The sequence below is a fragment of the Canis lupus genome, chromosome 20 (assembly GCF_011100685.1).
Source record: "Canis lupus familiaris isolate Mischka breed German Shepherd chromosome 20, alternate assembly UU_Cfam_GSD_1.0, whole genome shotgun sequence".
Lineage (NCBI taxonomy): Eukaryota > Metazoa > Chordata > Mammalia > Carnivora > Canidae > Canis > Canis lupus.
In genome coordinates this window covers 52,841,861-52,858,358 of record NC_049241.1, presented here as the reverse complement: position 1 = coordinate 52,858,358, position 16,498 = coordinate 52,841,861, and the positions used below count along the sequence as shown (strand labels likewise).

General features: G+C 57.6%; 3 protein-coding genes across 7 annotated transcripts; all 3 read right to left on the bottom strand.

The window, feature by feature from the left end:
* Positions 1 to 3,720: 3,720 nt before the first annotated feature.
* Positions 3,721 to 5,692, bottom strand: TRAPPC5 (trafficking protein particle complex 5). Of its 5 annotated transcripts, none has more exons than XM_038567460.1 (3): positions 5,622 to 5,692; positions 4,618 to 4,675; positions 3,721 to 4,338 (listed from the first exon to the last, which is right to left on the bottom strand). In XM_038567460.1, the coding sequence occupies exon 3, from the start codon at positions 4,324 to 4,326 to the stop codon at positions 3,760 to 3,762; it is 567 nt and encodes a 188-aa protein (XP_038423388.1). In that variant the 5' UTR covers positions 4,327 to 4,338; positions 4,618 to 4,675; positions 5,622 to 5,692; the 3' UTR covers positions 3,721 to 3,759. The 5 variants fall into 5 exon arrangements, with proteins under 5 accessions (XP_038423388.1, XP_038423391.1, XP_038423389.1 ...); XM_038567463.1 differs by having other exon boundaries at positions 3,721 to 4,341; positions 5,622 to 5,661; XM_038567461.1 differs by lacking the exon at positions 4,618 to 4,675 and having other exon boundaries at positions 5,622 to 5,690.
* A 738-nt stretch (positions 5,693 to 6,430) lies between these two features.
* Positions 6,431 to 9,115, bottom strand: MCEMP1 (mast cell expressed membrane protein 1). The gene is made up of 7 exons (XM_038567458.1): positions 8,954 to 9,115; positions 8,500 to 8,640; positions 7,825 to 7,953; positions 7,559 to 7,609; positions 7,321 to 7,467; positions 6,966 to 7,028; positions 6,431 to 6,867 (listed from the first exon to the last, which is right to left on the bottom strand). Coding segments are annotated over exons 1-7 (624 nt in total). The 5' UTR covers positions 9,045 to 9,115; the 3' UTR covers positions 6,431 to 6,865.
* Positions 9,116 to 14,794: 5,679 nt separating this feature from the next.
* RETN (resistin) lies at positions 14,795 to 16,286 on the bottom strand. The gene is made up of 4 exons (XM_038567459.1): positions 16,126 to 16,286; positions 15,843 to 15,967; positions 15,397 to 15,474; positions 14,795 to 15,072 (listed from the first exon to the last, which is right to left on the bottom strand). The coding sequence occupies exons 2-4, from the start codon at positions 15,955 to 15,957 to the stop codon at positions 14,936 to 14,938; spliced, it is 330 nt and encodes a 109-aa protein (XP_038423387.1). The 5' UTR covers positions 15,958 to 15,967; positions 16,126 to 16,286; the 3' UTR covers positions 14,795 to 14,935.
* Between the last annotated feature and the right edge of the window lie 212 nt (positions 16,287 to 16,498).

Below are 16,498 nucleotides of genomic sequence, written 5' to 3'. Positions count from 1 at the left end.
CTCTGAGTTTCCAGAACAACTGAAGCGGTATTTGTACTTCGCCACCTTTATCCAGCGACCACCCCCCCCGCCACTTTATTTCAAGAAGCATTTACTAGACAGGGCTGGAGAGGAAGACTCTGGGGTCTGATACAGCAGAGAACACCCTTAGACCCTCAAGAATATCGCAGGCCACCCCAATTCCTGGCAAAAGCAGAAGGAACCAGAGATGTGCTCGTGATACTCAGGCCCCTTGGAGGGGAATCCACGAGGAGGGGCCCACACTGGACCGCGCGGGACCCGGGAGTCACGGGCCAGGCCAGGGGGCTGGGGAGGGCGCCGCAGTGGCACCTAGGAGTCCTGCGGCCAGGGAGGGGCGGGGGCAGGGCTAGTCCTAGGTCCCCTGTTGTCTACCCCCTGTCACCCCGTTTGTGCCTCCTCCAGTCCCCCCACCCTGAACTCTGGGCCAGAGTAGAACTGTCTCCCTGAGCTCTCTAAAGGGGACTCCCGGCCCCGCCCTGCCACCCAGACCACATTGGGGTCACAAGCAGCACCTGTTTCCCTCCCTGCCCCCTCCGAATCTTCAGGGAAAGCCTTGTGCACAATCTGCCCACTTCCCACCGCCTCCGGCAACCGCTTTGGAGTAGCCCCCATCCCAGCCTGCCTCAGTCTCCTTCTTCACCGCCCCACACCTTCCAGAAGTTTCCTTCTACCTCTGAGGGGAAAACAAAAACAAACCCAGAGTCTCATAGGGAGCTTTGCAATGGCAGATCCCCTGCGACTTGCCTTGTCTCCCCAGCTTCACCTCCGCTCTCTCCTCCGCCAGCCCCAGCCTCCTCTCTGGCCCTTCCACATGGAGGCTTGCTCCTGCCCCAGGGCCTTTGCACTTGTCCCTCCCCCCACTCGCTCCTCAGTGAGGGCTATCCTGGGCTCCTCCCCCCTCTCGTTTAAAACTGCACCCCGACTCCAGATCCCTTTTATCCTGCCCTACTTGATCGCCTTGAACTCTTCCCCTTCTGAGAAAATGTGTCATCCACCGCTCTGTGTGTTCCGTCCCCCTGGGCTTGAATGTGAGCCTCGAGGAGGGAGCTTTTGTTTTGCTCTGGGACGCCAGCACCTGACACATAGTAGGTGTTCAATAAAGAGCTGCCGAAAAATGAACACGTCTCCACGAGCAAATGACCTCTTCTCCCAGAACCCGCTTCATGGTCTGTTAAGTGAGGGGAGGCCTCGTGCCCGCCTGGTTCGCAGGGCTGGTGCTGGGTTCCTCTTCCTCACCCCACCCCACCCCGCCCACCCCTCTGGGGCTTCAGCAGACACGCCATCTGTGGCCCCAAGCAGCCGGTCAGAGCCACAACCCCCCCACCCCCACCCCGGTCCCATCGCTGTTCCACACCTCCTTTATCCACAGGTCCCTAACCACCCTCAGCAGGGAGAAACAGACCGCGGGCCCTCTCCCAGCTTCCAAGCTCTCCAGCTCGCCTCCCTGGGGACCCACCCATCTCTTCCCCTCTGGCGTCCTTCACTGCCAGGCCTCAGGATGGAGCTGGCTGGGCCATTCCTGCCTGCCACTAGCACCCCACCCCCACCCAGCAGGCCCCAGAAGCCCCTCTCCAGGGTCTCTGAGGACACCTCAGGCTGCTAAACCCCAAGATTCCTACAGTTCCTGCTGAAATCTGGCTTCTCGGGCCCCACACACCCCGGCTCACTCCTCCAGGCCTGCGGCTTCCATCCCTGCCCTCCCAGACTCCAAATCTCTAATCCTGGCTGGCCTCCTAGACACTGCCCCCTCACCCGATTCGGACTGCCACCCTGATCACCCCTTCCCCCAGCTCCCTCGGGGCCCCTCCCTCCCCCAACCAACAGCTATTTCCTGCCCATGACCATCTCCTGTGCTACACATGGTAGGTGCTCTCGACAGTTCTATTTATGCTGTTGACGCTCATCTTCTTTGCTATGTGCAGAAGCCTACCCCACCCCTCGCCCCTCGCCGGAATAACTGAAACCTCCCAGGTCTCCCCACATCTTGCCGGCCTCCACAATGCATCACAGAGCATCGGAAAGATTGCATCCACCCCACCCCTTTATAAACTCCATAAATCATGAGGGGACCTGAAATTCTCTTTCACACCAGGTTTGTTCAAGTCTGAGGAGAGGAAGGAAATTTGAACAAATTTCCCTTCAAAGGGATCCCTGGGTGGCTCAGTGGTTTAGCGCCTGCCTTTGGCCTGGGGCACGATCCTGGAGTCCCGGGATTGAGTCCCACGTCCGGCTCCAGCATGGAGCCTGCTTCTCCCTCCTCCTGTGTCTCTGCCTCTTTCTATCATAAATAAATAAATAAACAAATCTTAAAAAAAAAAAAATCTCCCTTCAAAAAGTCTGGCAGGATTTACTCTGGGGAGGAGAAGTGATCAGGAACACAGAGGGGGTGGTGGGCCAAAGGGAAAAGAAGGGTGGCCTTAAGTGTCAAATTTTACTTTTTAAACAAGAAACACACAAGAGCACCTGGCTGGCTCGGTCGGTAGAGCATGCCTGCCTGACTCTTGATCCTGATCAGGGTTGTGAGTTTTTTTTTTTTTTAATATTTTTTATTTTTTATTTATTCATAGAGACAGAGAGAGAGAGAGAGAGAGAGGCAAAGACACAGGCAGAGGGAGAAGCCTGATGTGGGACTCGATCCTGGGTCTCCAGGATCACGCCCTGGGCTGAAGGAGGCGCTAAACTGCTGCACCACCAGGGCTGCGCAGGGTTGAGTTTTGTTCGTGAGCCCTCCCACCCCACCCCACCCCCGTGCCCACCCCCCTCGCCGGGGGAGCGGAGATTACTTAAAAATAAAATCCTTAAAAATAAAATAAAATCACAAACAAGGAACACAAATGTGCTCACATGGCATCAGTATTAACTTCAGACACCCAGATGATTCTGAAGTGAGCCCACCCATTTCCCCAGGTCTCTAGAGGCATAGTTACCCCAGTGCGGTCCCAGGAGCATCAGCAGTTCCTAGGAACTTGTTAGAAATGCAAATCTTCAGTCTGCCCAGATCTTCTGCAGAATCTGAAACTGGGGGGGCGGGGGGGTGTTGGTGTCCAGCCACCCCTGTTAGGACATTCTCAAAATAAGATACACAGGAATCCCCCGGGGATCTTGCTAGAATGCAGACTCTCGGTTGGCAGGCCTGGGGTGGGCCTGAGGGTCCGCGTTTTGACAAGCTCGCAGGAGATGCTGATGCTGCCAGTCCCGGACCACACTTTGAGAAGCGTCTAGAACAGGGGTCAGCGACCACCCTCTGCCCGGTTTCTAGTCACACAGCCACACCCAATCCTTGACCTACTGCAGTCTACACCGCAGAGTAGCTGGACAGAGACTGCCAGGCATAAACTAGTCACTATCTGGCCCTTTACTGAAAAAGTATGCCAGCCTCTGGTCTAAAGGAGTCTCTTACTTAGTCTGATCCCTCCACCCCCATCCCCTCGTCTCCAGCCTGGCCTCCAATTGTGATTCCAGAGCAGATCAGCATTGTCCTTCTGCAGACTTACCCCCACACTGCCCCTGGCCTCCCCCAGCCCCATCTGTAAGCCGGGGCTGGTGGGACCCAGCCCACCCCCACCTCTTGGAGGTATTATAAACATGCTTGGATCCTGGCCTCCCTCACCAGCCTGAGGCAGGCACCTGGGTCAAGGCCATGAATGGATCTGTGAGCCCGCCCCCCTCCACACACACACACAAGACACAAGACACATGTGGGAAGGCGGCTCTCTGCATTCTTTATCTCCCACAGGGTCAGCGGCCCTCCAGGGCTCGGTCCCGGGCTATGACGGCCTCCTCAAACTTGATCATGAGCGTGGTGCCCTTGTGCCAGTGTGCCGTGACCTTGGCGGGAAAGCCGCTGTGCGTGAGCACCGCCTCCACGATGCCCGCCGTGAAGCTGGCACAGTTGAGCGTGCTGTTCTCCTTGGGCACAGAGATGTAGGCGTTGATGAGGGGCTCCCGCTCGATGATGTAGAAGGTGCGCGCGTCATCGTTGGCCTGCTCCAGCTTGTCCGCCTCCTTGCCGAAGAGCGCCTTCCACACGGCGCCCTTGACGAACAGCAGAGCACCCAGCACCTTGGTCTCCCGCCGAGCACCCTTTTCGCGGGCCACCAGCGCATCCAGAACGCGGGCACCCACCTGGCGGCCCAGGGCGGCCAGGCGCGCCTGCAGCTCGGCCACGGAGAAGACCCGGCTCTGGCAATGCTGCACCAGCTCGGAGAAAAGCAGCGCGAAGGCGCTCAGGCTCACCTCGGTGCGGGGCCGCACCAGCGCGCGCTCCAGCAGCGCCGACTTCCCGCGCGTGAAGCGCGCCTCCATGCTTCCGCCGCCCTGCTGGGACACAAGGAGACATGTGTGGTGGCGCGGGGGGGACACGAAGGAGCCCTGCTCCCCCCACCCTCTTTTCCGTGCTCCGTGGCCGACCTCCACATAAAAAAAGAAAGGGGAAGGAGAGGGGGCATCTACCAGTACATAAAGCACGCCTCTTCCAGGGAAGTAAAATGGGGAAATTAGTAAGTTCACACCCTTGGCGAGGAGGGGGCTTGGGCTGGAGGGAAGAGGGGGGCCCCAAGAGGGAGATCAGAAGGGGGGGACCGGAAGCCATCCAACCTTAGGGTTCCAGGTGGTTGCACCTACGTGAAAAGCACCCTCGCGCCCCCTCTGCCACCTGTGGGAGCAACGAGAGAACTAGTGCATGGGGGAGGAGGCATCAGACCTAGGGCACGGAGGGGACAAGGAGGGGGGGCCGTGAGAAGTCTCAGGCACTCTCCCCCCCCCCACCCCGCAAGCCTCCAGCTGCCCCCGCGGACTTCCCGCAGGTGAAGGCAACAGCCGGGAGGGCTTGGGGCTTGGGGGACAAACCAGGAGGAAAGGGCTCTGACAGCGCCCCTCTGGCACGCACGAAGCTCGCCTCCTGGAAGACGTGGACGGGCTTTCGTTCGTAAGGAAGCGTGGGGGGGCGGGGGGCTCAGAGAAGGCGCCGGGAACCCGCCCACCTGCGTGCGCGGCGGCGGGAGACACGGCAGAGGCGGCCGGCGCGCTCCGGGGCGCGGGGGGGGCCTGGAGGGGGCGCGCGGGGGGGCCAGGAGGGGGCGCCAGCCTGCAGTCCCAGGCACCCAGCCCGTGGAGGGTGGGGTTGGAGACCCGCAAGGGGCCGCGGGAGAAACCCTGGGGGTGCAGGGGGCGCTGAGACGGTGCGCGGCGGGGCAGGGACCCCGAGGGCGCTGAGACAGCCCCGCCCCGCAGCCTCCGCCCGCGGGTGCGTGAAGCCGCCGTCACGGGGGGGCGGAGGAGCGGGATCCCCGTCCCCATGACGCAGGAAGCGGCCAGAGGCCGGAAGGGTCTGGGGCTACTGGGGCTGCCCCCAACGCGGCCCACGAGAGGGATGGGCCCACCGGGGCGGGGGCTCCAAGACGCGCCCGGGCGCGGCCGTCTACACCGGGAGGGCCCAGCGGAGACGCAGGGGGCGGTGCTGAGCCAGGCAGCGGAGGCCGGCAGGGGCCCGCCCTCCTCAAGGACCCCTGGCGAGGGCCGAAGGGGACGGACCCGGGATCCCCAGGCCCGCGGGAGGCGGGGCGCGGGCGGGGGGCGCGGGCGGGCGGGCGGGGGCTCACCGGGACTCTGCGGCCGTCGGCTCGGCCGAGCTGCTTTACGGCGCCGTAAACCGCCCTGAGTGCGCAGGCGCGGCGGCCGGCCGGGCCCGTGGGCGGGGCGCGCGCGCGCTGGCGGAGATTCCAGAAGCGGCCGCCTGGGGGCGCGCGTGTCCGGGGCGCCCGAGCGGGGTTTGGCTCCGCTCAGACGGCGCGGAGGGTCACCTGCTCGGGGCACGCGCTTGACGGTGGGCCCCCGCGTCTGTCTCCGCGGCCCCGGTGTGCCCGGGCCTGTGTCTGCTTGTCCTGGGGCACACCTACGCCGGGACACGTTCTCCTCCTAGAGACACGTGTCTTCTCGGGCGCGGCTTCTCTTAGGGGCCCAGGCATGCCCGTGTGCGCGCGTTCACCCGTCTTGGGGACAGGCGCTTGCCCGTGGGCACATGTCCTCGGGAGGGACCTACATCCGTGAGCCGGGGGCTTAGGGCGCTCGTGGATACACGCTCAGAGGCACAGACACTCGGGAACACAGCTCCGCCCGTGGGCACATGTTGGGCGCCTACACGCGGGGAGACCTTGTGCACCTCCGGCCCCAAACCCGCCTGGGCACACATCTCCGCATGGAGACTCGGTGACTCGCTGGGTGCGCGTCCGGGGACACACAGGGACCCCCTGGCGGCCTTCATCCTGCACGCCCTCGTCCCCCAGGGTTCCTGGGATCATGTCCACGTGCTCACTGTGTGGCTTTCCCCGCGCCCCAACATTTGCCGGACCCTCCCCCGCCAGGTCCCCGAAGCCCCCAGATGCTCCCAGTTCCAGACCCAAAAGCCACATTCTTTTCCATCGGCCTTTATCTTCACAAATCACACAACGTGAGCGCGGGAACAAATGGACATACATGTGTACATGCTCCGAACCCCCTCCGTGACATCCTCAGTCGCTCGTTGGCAGACACCTGTTCACACCAACACAGGTAGTGACAGGGCACCCACAATTACAGTGACACGTGGGGTGCCCCCGCCACGGCTCTGCCGTGACACATTTACACACAACATACCACAGGACAGTCACACGCGTTCACGGTGCTACACATGCTGCCAACAACACGCTGACACACTTTCGTGGTCCCTGCTGACACAGCCACCCACTGTGTCACGCCTTAGGCTCACAACACACGTGGTGCACACACGTGGCCATCTTCACTGGGAGGCGCAGCCCCCTCCGCCAAGCTGCAGCCAGGGCTTCGATGTCCTCGCGTATGTTGAGGTCTCTGCGTGGGATGGAGACCCAGGTCAGGCCACTCCTTCCCCCAGGAGAGAAACTGGGGCCGAATCTGGCTCCCTCATCCCTCTCCCAGCCCCAACTTACATGGCTTTGGCTTCTCCAGCATCTTGGAGATTTCCTGTAACTTACTCTTGATATGGCTTATGTCTGGGAGCAGGAGAACAGGAGAAAGCTGGGGTGGGGTCTCACACAAGACCCCCACCTTTATCGGAAGCCCCCTCCCTGCCCGACTTCTACCCTGGGGTGCTGCAGAGCCCGTGTACTTGGCGTTCCCAGCAGCATTTAAATGGGACTGACTGACTCAGAAGGTGACATCCATCATGCCTCTAAACCCTCCCGCACTGGGGGTTGGGGAGTGGGACCCCCCTAAAGTCCCCTCCCCCAATTCCCAGCACCCAACATGAGACAAATTCCACCCAACGAAGGTCAGCAAAGGCACCTGCTGTCAGCGTCTTCACCTTCTCACTCGCAAACTGGGCATTTCTCCCGACCATGGAAATGTCACGCTTGGCCTCCACCAGGAGCTGCCGGACGGTGCTCCAGCCCTGATTCTGCTGCTCCTGGCACTCTTGCACCGAGACGGACACTGGGGCATGCAGTGGGCGTAGCTGTATCACTGCTGATCTCCTTACCCCCACCCCGACCCCCTTGGGCCTCCCCCAGGTCCCGGCCCTCACCATTCCAGAGCTCCCTTTTCAGGGCCAGCAACTCCTGGGACATCTCCAGATCTGTTCAGGAGGAGGGGTGGGGGAGGCAGAAAAACCCTTGAGGAACCCCTGTTTCTGCAGTCCTGAGAACAAGGGTGGGGGAAGGGAGAGGAACGAGGGAGAAGGGAACCAGGGTGGAAACACTGGGCCTTCCCACCTCCTGAGGAACCCTCCACACGGCCCCAGCCCCCCACGGAAAAACAAAACAAAACAACAACAACAAAAACCTTACTCACTCTTCATGAGGACCAAGACTAAGAGAATGATGCAGGACAGGGCGAGGAGCATGTACAGGCTCATGATGACTCTGTGCAGACAACGGGGGAGCTGGCCAGAGTCTGAGGGCAGCCTAGACAGGGTTGGGACTGGGGTAGAGGCAGGACAGGTGACCTCCAGGGCCCAACACCACCACTCAGGCCATCACCACTGACTCTAACACCTTCAGAAGCTCTGTCGCCTGCACCCCCTCTTCCCAATCCTGTAGCCACTGTGACCACTAACACGCACCCTGGCCAGAGCCACCAGCAGCCGTCTCTAATGCTGTCATCATCACCCCCACCCTTACCATCCCCTTTCCCAGCACTCACAACGTCGGCAGTAGCTGTCACCAACACCCACCAACATCGGTGCCTAAGGTTGTCAGCATTGTCCCCAGCAACAGGTCTCACCAGCACCGTCATCGGCCCTGTCTAGGTGGTTCCTTCGTGATCTACTACATGGTCACCTCCTCACCATCACCATCACCCAAACCTTCACCAACACTTCCACCAACACCACCACCACCATCATCATCACCACCTGCGAAGCTAACCACCTGCCCCCCTGCCCCCGGCTGTAACACACGTGCCACCAAGCCCCACACCACTGACCCCGGCCTCCACGTGGTGATCCTTGTTCCCATGATGCCCTACCGTGGGCCCCTCCCAAGGCCGTGTGATGTGTCCTGGCAGGTGGCTGCTTGCTCTGATTCTTGGGTGGTAAATGGCTGCCCTTTGGCTGGTCCTGGTTTCTGAAGGCCAAGGTGATATTCTCATAGTCAGGGTTATCTGCACCTGTGGGTGGGTCAGTGAGAGTGGAAACCTGCCTGGAGCTCTGGGGCAGGGGTGGGGGTGCGAAGGGCACTCAGAGATCCTGGCTCACTGAACCCCTGCACACAACAGATTTCTGGGGATAAAAGATAAGGAATGGGGAAAATAAGATCTGCTGCTTGGTTAGGTGGAGAGGGTGTGTGGGAGCATTTGGGGGATACACATGCACACATATATTTTGGGGTAGGAGCCCTGTGACCCCACTTTCAGCCCCTTACCTCTCCCATCCCAATCTCGCCCTCCCGACCCCCACCCCCATCACCCCGGGGTACCTAACCTTCCTTATCAGCTGGGACCCTCTGTTTCTTGTCTTTGAAGGCTGCCTGCATCTCGACCTTCTGATTCGTGTAGATTTCCTCAGACTCCATGGTTCCCAGTGGGCCAGTTTACCCACACACATCCCCACCCACCGGAAGGTGTCATGGCAGATGAGGAAATCTCTGGGTTGGGGGAAGGGGGAAGAGAGGTCAGCCTCCTCTTTTCAGGGACCCAGGACCCTCCGACCCTGGGGCATCCTCACCACCCCCCTCCCAGATCAAGAGGGTCTTAGGAGGCCAGAGGTCTCACGGAGGGCCAAGCAGAGAAGCCCATGGACCCAGAGACAGGAACCAGCATGGCCAGGAACGAGCAATAGGAGTGTTAGCTAATGCTATGGCGGTCATCATGTTGCAATATGCAAGTGCATCAGATGAACACCTGTACATCCCAAACTTACACAATGTTATAAGTCAGTTATACTCAATATAAATAAATTTTTAAAATCTTCAGGGATGGTCAAGAACTTTAAAGGAAGCTGTGTATGTGTCTACCCAAATGAACCTCGTCCCCTTCCCCTCTCAGGAGAGAACCTGTGACACCTGGGAGTCTCACCTTTTAGGTTTGGGGTATCTGGGCTTGGAGGCAGGATTTCCAGGCCTCCCACATCTTCCTCCCCCACTCTCTGCCCCAGTCCCGCCCCTCAGCTCCACTCCAAGAAGTTCTACTTCCCTAAAGCTTCATGGGGGAAAGGAACGGATGTGAGGCAAGGGGATCAACCACCGGAGGTCCACCCACATCTGGGACTGAGGCCAGACCCACACCTTGCCCTAACCCTGGACATGGTGTCCCCTCTCCCCGGGGCCCCAGACGGAGAAACACTTGGAAATGCTCACTCTCATCCGCTTGCCTGCTCACCTAACCACACTCACAGACACTCCCGAGAACCGTTACACACCTGCTCACATGTTCCCGTGTCTTGCTCGTTGGCAGCCTTCTACATGTGTTTACCCCAGAGAAATATCCAGAGTCAGGCATTTGCATGTCTGCACTCTGTCTAGGTGTCTTAGAGCTCTCTCTGTGTCTGTGACCTTGAAAACTGGAGCTAAAACTGAGACGTTGGTAGGAAATTCTTTAAGTTTAGCAGAGTGCCTTCTGATAGAAGTATATGTAGACCACATCTTTAAAAATTTCTAGCAGCCACATTAAAAAGACAAAAAAAAAAAGAGAGAGAGAGAGACAGGCTAAATTAATTTTAATGATGTATTTTTTTAACATAATATACTCAAAATGTTATCACTTCAGCATGTAGATGACACTTAAAAATTTTTGGTACTAAATCTCCAAAATCAAACGTGTATTTGCACTTATGGGACATTTCAAGCGTTTGATGGCTGCAATATTGGACAGCACTGGTCTAGACGATTACAGTTCTCTTCCTTTGGAAAAAATAAGTAAAATATAATTAAAACACTTTCTATGTGGGAGAAGTCAGTATGTTTTAGCTTTTTATTTTTTATTTATTTTTTTAAAGATTTATTTTTTATTTATTCATACATGATAACATAGAGAGAGAGAGGCAGAGACACAACAGGAGGCGGGAGAAGCAGGCTCCATGCTGGAGCCTGACGTGGGACTCGATCCCACGACTCTAGGATGGCGCCCTGAGCCAAAGGCAGGCGCTAAACTGCTGAGCCACCCAGGGATCCCCTGTTTTAGCTTTTTAACTATGTGATTAAGTTTGAGATAATTTGGATGGTCCCCCAAGGTTTGGTGAAGATAATGTTGTTTTCTTTTATTTTTTTTTAAGATTTTATTTATTTATTCATGAGGGATACAGAGAGAGAAAGAGGCAGAGACGTAGGCAGAGGGAGAAGCAGGCTCCCTCCAGGGAGCCTGATGAAGGATTTGATTCCAGAACTCCGAGATCACCTCCTGAGCCAAAGGCAGACGCTCAACCACTGAGCCACCCAGGTGCCCAATGCTCTGTTTTCTAAACTATTGCCAATCTTGTCTTGACTGACTTTCACAGTGATCAGATGGCAGCTCCTCTCTCTCTGATCTTAGAAGTCCGCAATTGAGAGATTGGACCGTGACGCAGCAGTCACAGAGAAGATGGACCAATGGGCAGCTGGCTCCACCTGTGATGGACAGGTGCAGGGGGTGGGGCGCGGAATTGCACATTTCTGTAGGTCGGTTGAAATTAAGACTAAGGACCATCCAGCCCTCTGGACAAAATAGCAGTTGTGAAACTAAGTGAGCAATCGCAGTGTCCTGAGAGGGCTCTGTGAGGTTTCCTGACCAGCCCTTGCCATGGGGTAACACTCTCAATTTTCTTTTAAGAAAGAATGTGTGGGGGCCCCTGGATGGCTCAGTGGTTGAGTGTCTGCCTTTGGCTCAGATGGTGATCCCAGAGTCCTGGGATGGAGTCCCGCATGGGGCTTCCTGCAGGGAGCTTGCCGATGTCTCTGCCTCTGTGTCTCTTTTGCTCGTTCCTGGCCATGCTGGTTCCTGTCTCTGGGTCCATGGGCTTCTCTGCTTGGCCCTCCGTGAGACCTCTGGCCTCCTAAGACCCTCTTGATCTGGGAGGGGGGTGGTGAGGATGCCCCAGGGTCAGAGGGTCCTGGGTCCCTGAAAAGAGGAGACTGAATAAATAAAATCTTTTAAGGGAAAGAAAGAAGAAAGAGAGAAAGAGAAGAAAGAGAAGAAAGGAAAGGAAAGGAAAGGAAAGGAAAGGAAAGGAAAGGAAAGGAAAGGAAGAAAAGAAAAGAGAAGAAAAGAAAGGAAGGAAGGAAGGAAAGAAAGAAAGAAAGAAAGAAAGGAAAGAAAGAAAGAAAGAAAGAAAGAAAGAAAGAAAGAAAGAAAGAAAGAAAGAAAATGTGCCTCAAGTCCAGCTAACCATAAACCAGGGATTGGTTTAGAGTGGGCCATGATCTTGGCCCAGCCAATCAGAACCCAAGATTTGGCACAGGGGTGGGCAAATAGCCAGATTCAGCCAATGAAACTCAAGCCTGGGACTTTTGTGGCATTACACAGGATAAAAAGGCATTTCTGCCCCCCCCCCCCCCAAGCCGGGAAGATGTAAGGCTGGAGCTGTGATGGGGGAGACCCCACCTGAGAGAGAAGCCAGCACTGAGGAAAGCAGACCTGAGAGAGAGTCAGATCCAGGAGTCATCACCTGAGACCTAGATCCCCCCATACCTGAATCTGTTGTTCTAACCCTGGGCCTCTCGGGGCACTTGGGTGGTTCAGCTGGTTAAGCGTCTGACTCTTGCTTTCAGCTCTGGTCCTTGTTCAGGGTCGTGAGATTGAGCCCTGCATTGGAGTCTGCTTGTGATTCTCTTCCTCTCTCTCTGCCACACCCTCTCTCTATAAAATAAATAAATAAATCTTTAGCCCTGGGCCTCTCAGTAACATATTCAGAAACTTCCTTTTTTTTTTTAAGATTTTATTTTTAAGTAATCTCTACACTGAACACGAGGCTCAAACTCACAACTCTGAGAACAAAAATTGTATGCTTCACCGACTGAGCCAGCCAGGCGCCCCCAGAAACTTCCTTTTACTTTTGCTCAAGCTAGCTTGAGGTGGGGTTTGCGGCACTTGCAACTAGAAGAGTCTTGGCTACCTCAGGGGGGCTGAACAGTTGGCAAGTGAGAGAATGGGGGCTTACGAAGGGGCTTGTTATCCGAGTGTGCACTCTGGGACAGGAGACTGCTGGAATTGAGGGCTCTGAAGAGGACCTTCTTGGGGTCCAAACACAGGGAGACAATTGAGTGGGACTTGGAGATGAAGAGGCATTCAGATCAGGGTCTGGGGGCAAAGGAGTGCAACCCCCTCACCTCGTCCACATCAGTGAGGGACCGGGACAGGCAAGGTTCTAGACTCACCCTCTTGGCTCCTTCCTCAACACAGTTCTATCTGGATGGTCCCACCCCCACCCTATGGCCACAATGGGGTTAGGAGGGAGGATTTAGGAGGGGTATCTCTGAATTGGGGTTTGGGTAGGCTCCAGGGGCAAGAGGAGAGTCTGTGATCTCAGCTCATGGCTACCAGGATGAGACGGGGCCGTGCCATCACACGGGGGGCAGAGGTGGGAGCATAACATGGGAGGGGAGGGATGGGCAGAAGAAAGTCTTGGGCACCACCTGCCACCGCCTTCCTCCCTCCCGGAGACTCCAAAACACCCTGAAAACCAGGATCTCACCCCATCACCCATTCTCCAGTCCATGCAGTATGCTGCTGGGGACTGGGACATTTGACTCTGGGGTCCCTTTCAAGATTGGGCACCGAGTGTCCTGAAATCTGTGTCCGCATCTCTCAAGGGCTAGATTTTAAGACCCCTGGGTTAGGATCCCTAGGCAACTGGACCCTGCATCACCTGGATCTGTGTGCCCCCAGGAAGCTAGGTAGGGGTTGCAGATGACTCATCGTCCAGATCAGAATTCAGACTGGGACCAATATCATCCAGGCTGAGATGGGGACTTGATGTTGGAAGCAAGAGACTCTGTGTCTATGTGTCCACGTTCCTCTTGCCATGGCCACGCCTGTGTGCACCAGGGGTGCCTTCTTGTGCCTATGTATGTGTCTGTGGGCATGGTGGGTCTCTGTGTGACCACAGTAACCGGGTTGTGTACTGTGTGTGCACATGGCCATGTGTCACTGTGTGCGTACATGCAGTGTGTGCCCCTGGATGGTGTATCCACGTGTGTATGTGGTTATTTATTTAACAGACACTTCCTGTGCGCCTATGTGGCATGCTCTCTTCTGAGTGCCAAGAATACACCCAAGAGCAAACAAGTACCCTGCCCTGCGTTTTCACATTCAAGTGTTCAGGAGGACGGCGTGGCTCTGTGTACTGCAGGTTGTAACTAACTATTCGAAACTGCGCTGCGCGTGTGAAAACGTGAACTTGTGGTTCGTAGCCTCAGGTAAGAATTCTTAGCGGGCTCCTGTGAAGATTGCTTCCTGTCCACCACCCAGCTTTGCCTGTGCCTTGCAGGCTGCTGCTCCATGAAGTTGGGGCTCGGAGCTCTGGGCTGAGAGATGACTCAGGGATCCACCTTGACCCTGGGGCTACTGGGGGCTTGGAGACCTGGAGTGTGTGTGTGTGGGGGGGGGGTTGTCCCTGTTCCAACCAGACCCAGACCCTGAATGAAGCCTCATTGTAGGGGCTGGGGCAGAATGACCCAGTGACTTCCCAGAAAGCGAGACAACCGAGGGTGATCGTCAAGGCGGGCTCAAAGGTAACACTCACTTCCCCTCCTGAAGGAGGTCATGATCCCTGAGTGTGTCCGTAGAGGAAGTTGAGGCCTTGTTCAAGGAGGTGGGGGTGGGGGTACCGCATGGGAGGGGAGGGATGGGCCGAAGAAAGTCAGGGCTCCCCCTCCTCTGCCCTATCACCCCTTCCTCCAGCGTCTATGTGCCCCACTTTTTTCGGAGACGGCAGCTCAGTCCCCCACACCCCATAAAATACAGACAGCGGGGGGCCTGGGTGGCTCAGTGGTTGAGCATCTGCCTTTGGCTCAGAGCGTGGTCCTGGGGTCCCAGGATCCAGTCCTGCATCGGGCTCCCCAAAGGGACCCGGCCTCTCCCTCTGCTTGTGTCTCTGCCTCTGTCTCTCATGAAGAAATATTTTTAAAATATTTTATTTATTTACTCATGAGAGACACAGGCAGAGGGAGAAGCAGGCTCCGTGCAGGGAGCCTGACATGGGACTGGATCCCGGGACTCCAGGATCACGCCCTGGCCTGCAGGCGGCGCTAAACCGCTGAGCCACCCAGGGATTCCCCCAAATAAATAAAATATTTGAAAAAAAAAAAAAAAGAAAAAGAAAAAAAAAAAAAGAGCGCCCAGACCCTCACCATTTTCTATGTTCTCAGTGTTTATTTCCAGCCCCGCCCCTCGCAGGCCCCGCCCCCGATGCCTCGCCCCGCCCCCTCTGCGGTCTGACCCCGCCCCTCCGGGCCTGGCCACGCCCCCCAGCCCGCCCCGCGCTCCCGGGACGTCAGGCGGTGGCCTGCAAGCGGCAGCAGCGCGCCGCGGTCCAGTCCATGCCCGCGCACTGGCAGTGGCATGTGGTCTCGACACGCACGTCCCAGGAGCCGCAGGCGGAGCCACAAGCGCAGGCGGTGACGGCGAAGCCTGCGGGCGGGAGCGGAGGGAGTCTGGCCCCCCAGCAGGAGGCTACGGGCCGGGAGGTGGGGCGGGGGAGGGGGGCGGAGCTGGGAGCTCCTACACCCGGGAATGGGAGTTGGATTGCGTGCGCCAGGGAGGCTGGGGGTTGGGGACCTGGACCCCTGTGTGCTAAGGAAATGCGGTCCCGGAGCTGGGACGGGGGGAAGGCTGGGGCTGCAGACCAGGACTCTGGGGAAGTTGACTCGAGAAATAGAGGCTGGACTTAGGGGAAGGGGTTACTGGGTATTGGGAACCTAAGTGAGAGCCTGGAAAAGGAACTTCTGTACTCACCTGCCGGGCAGGTGGCCAGGTCCCCCCTGGAGGTGACGCTCTGGCAGCTCAGACCAAAGTTCCTTATTGTCTCCAGAACTGCGGGAGGGAGGAAGGAGGGAAGCCCGGGAAGCCGTGATACCAAGAAACCCCTCCCCCCTTCTCGTGGCCCTGGCCCTTGTGGTTTGGAGTTAGGCAGGGGGGCCAGAAAACTTTTCTGAGGAAGGCCCAGGTGGTCCAGGCTCTGGTGGACAGCCATGAGGTGGGGAGCTCACCACCAACTCCCAGGTTCTGTCTTGACTTGGGTGTTTTAGAGGAAGGAGGACTGGGAGCTTCTGCCAAAGGTGGAGCTGGTTGGGGGCTGGGGTTGGGTTGGGCTCTGGATGGGGTTGGCTTGATGGTTGCTGCATGTCAGGGGTTAGGGGGCCTCCGAGGCCCCGGCTGACATTGGAAGCGAGGGTCCTCACTTAAGGAGCTGGTGTCATCCTGGATCTTCTCGTGGATGGCCTCATCCACTGGACACAGAGACTTGCCACACGCCAGCAGCCCCAGGACAGGGAGGAGGAGGGGAAGAGCCTTCATCCTGCTGGTGCTGCAAGAGGGAATGAAGACACCCCCAGCTGGGTCAGTCCCTTCTCATGGAGAGGGTCAGGCCTACTGAGCGGGTGGGCTCTGGAATCATGAGTCCCTGTGGGGGACATGGGCCCCTGGGGCTGGGGTTCTGGGCTGAGCAGAGTAGCTGTCACTTACCCTCTGGATGGACTCAGCAAGCCAAACTTTGGACGCTGGTATTATGCCCCAACCACATCTCCCTCTTTAAGGCTTCTGGATGTGGAGCTTCCTGTATTGGCTCAGGGTCTTGGCCCCCTGGCCCTCCCATCCCACATCCGGGCCAAGAGGAAGCCCCCAGGGCACACTATGGGCCCCCAGGGTGGGAAGCTCTGTCCCCCCCACCCCACCCTCACCACCACAACCACAGTTTCCCCATTCAAGAGTCCACCCATCTCACATCTGGACTGGGACTGGTCCAGGAGGTAGTGCCTGGGGGATGATTCCAGAAGCCCTTGTCTTAGGGACAGGCAAGGAACCAGGAGTTTGCATGCAGGGGCAGGGAATGCAAGCA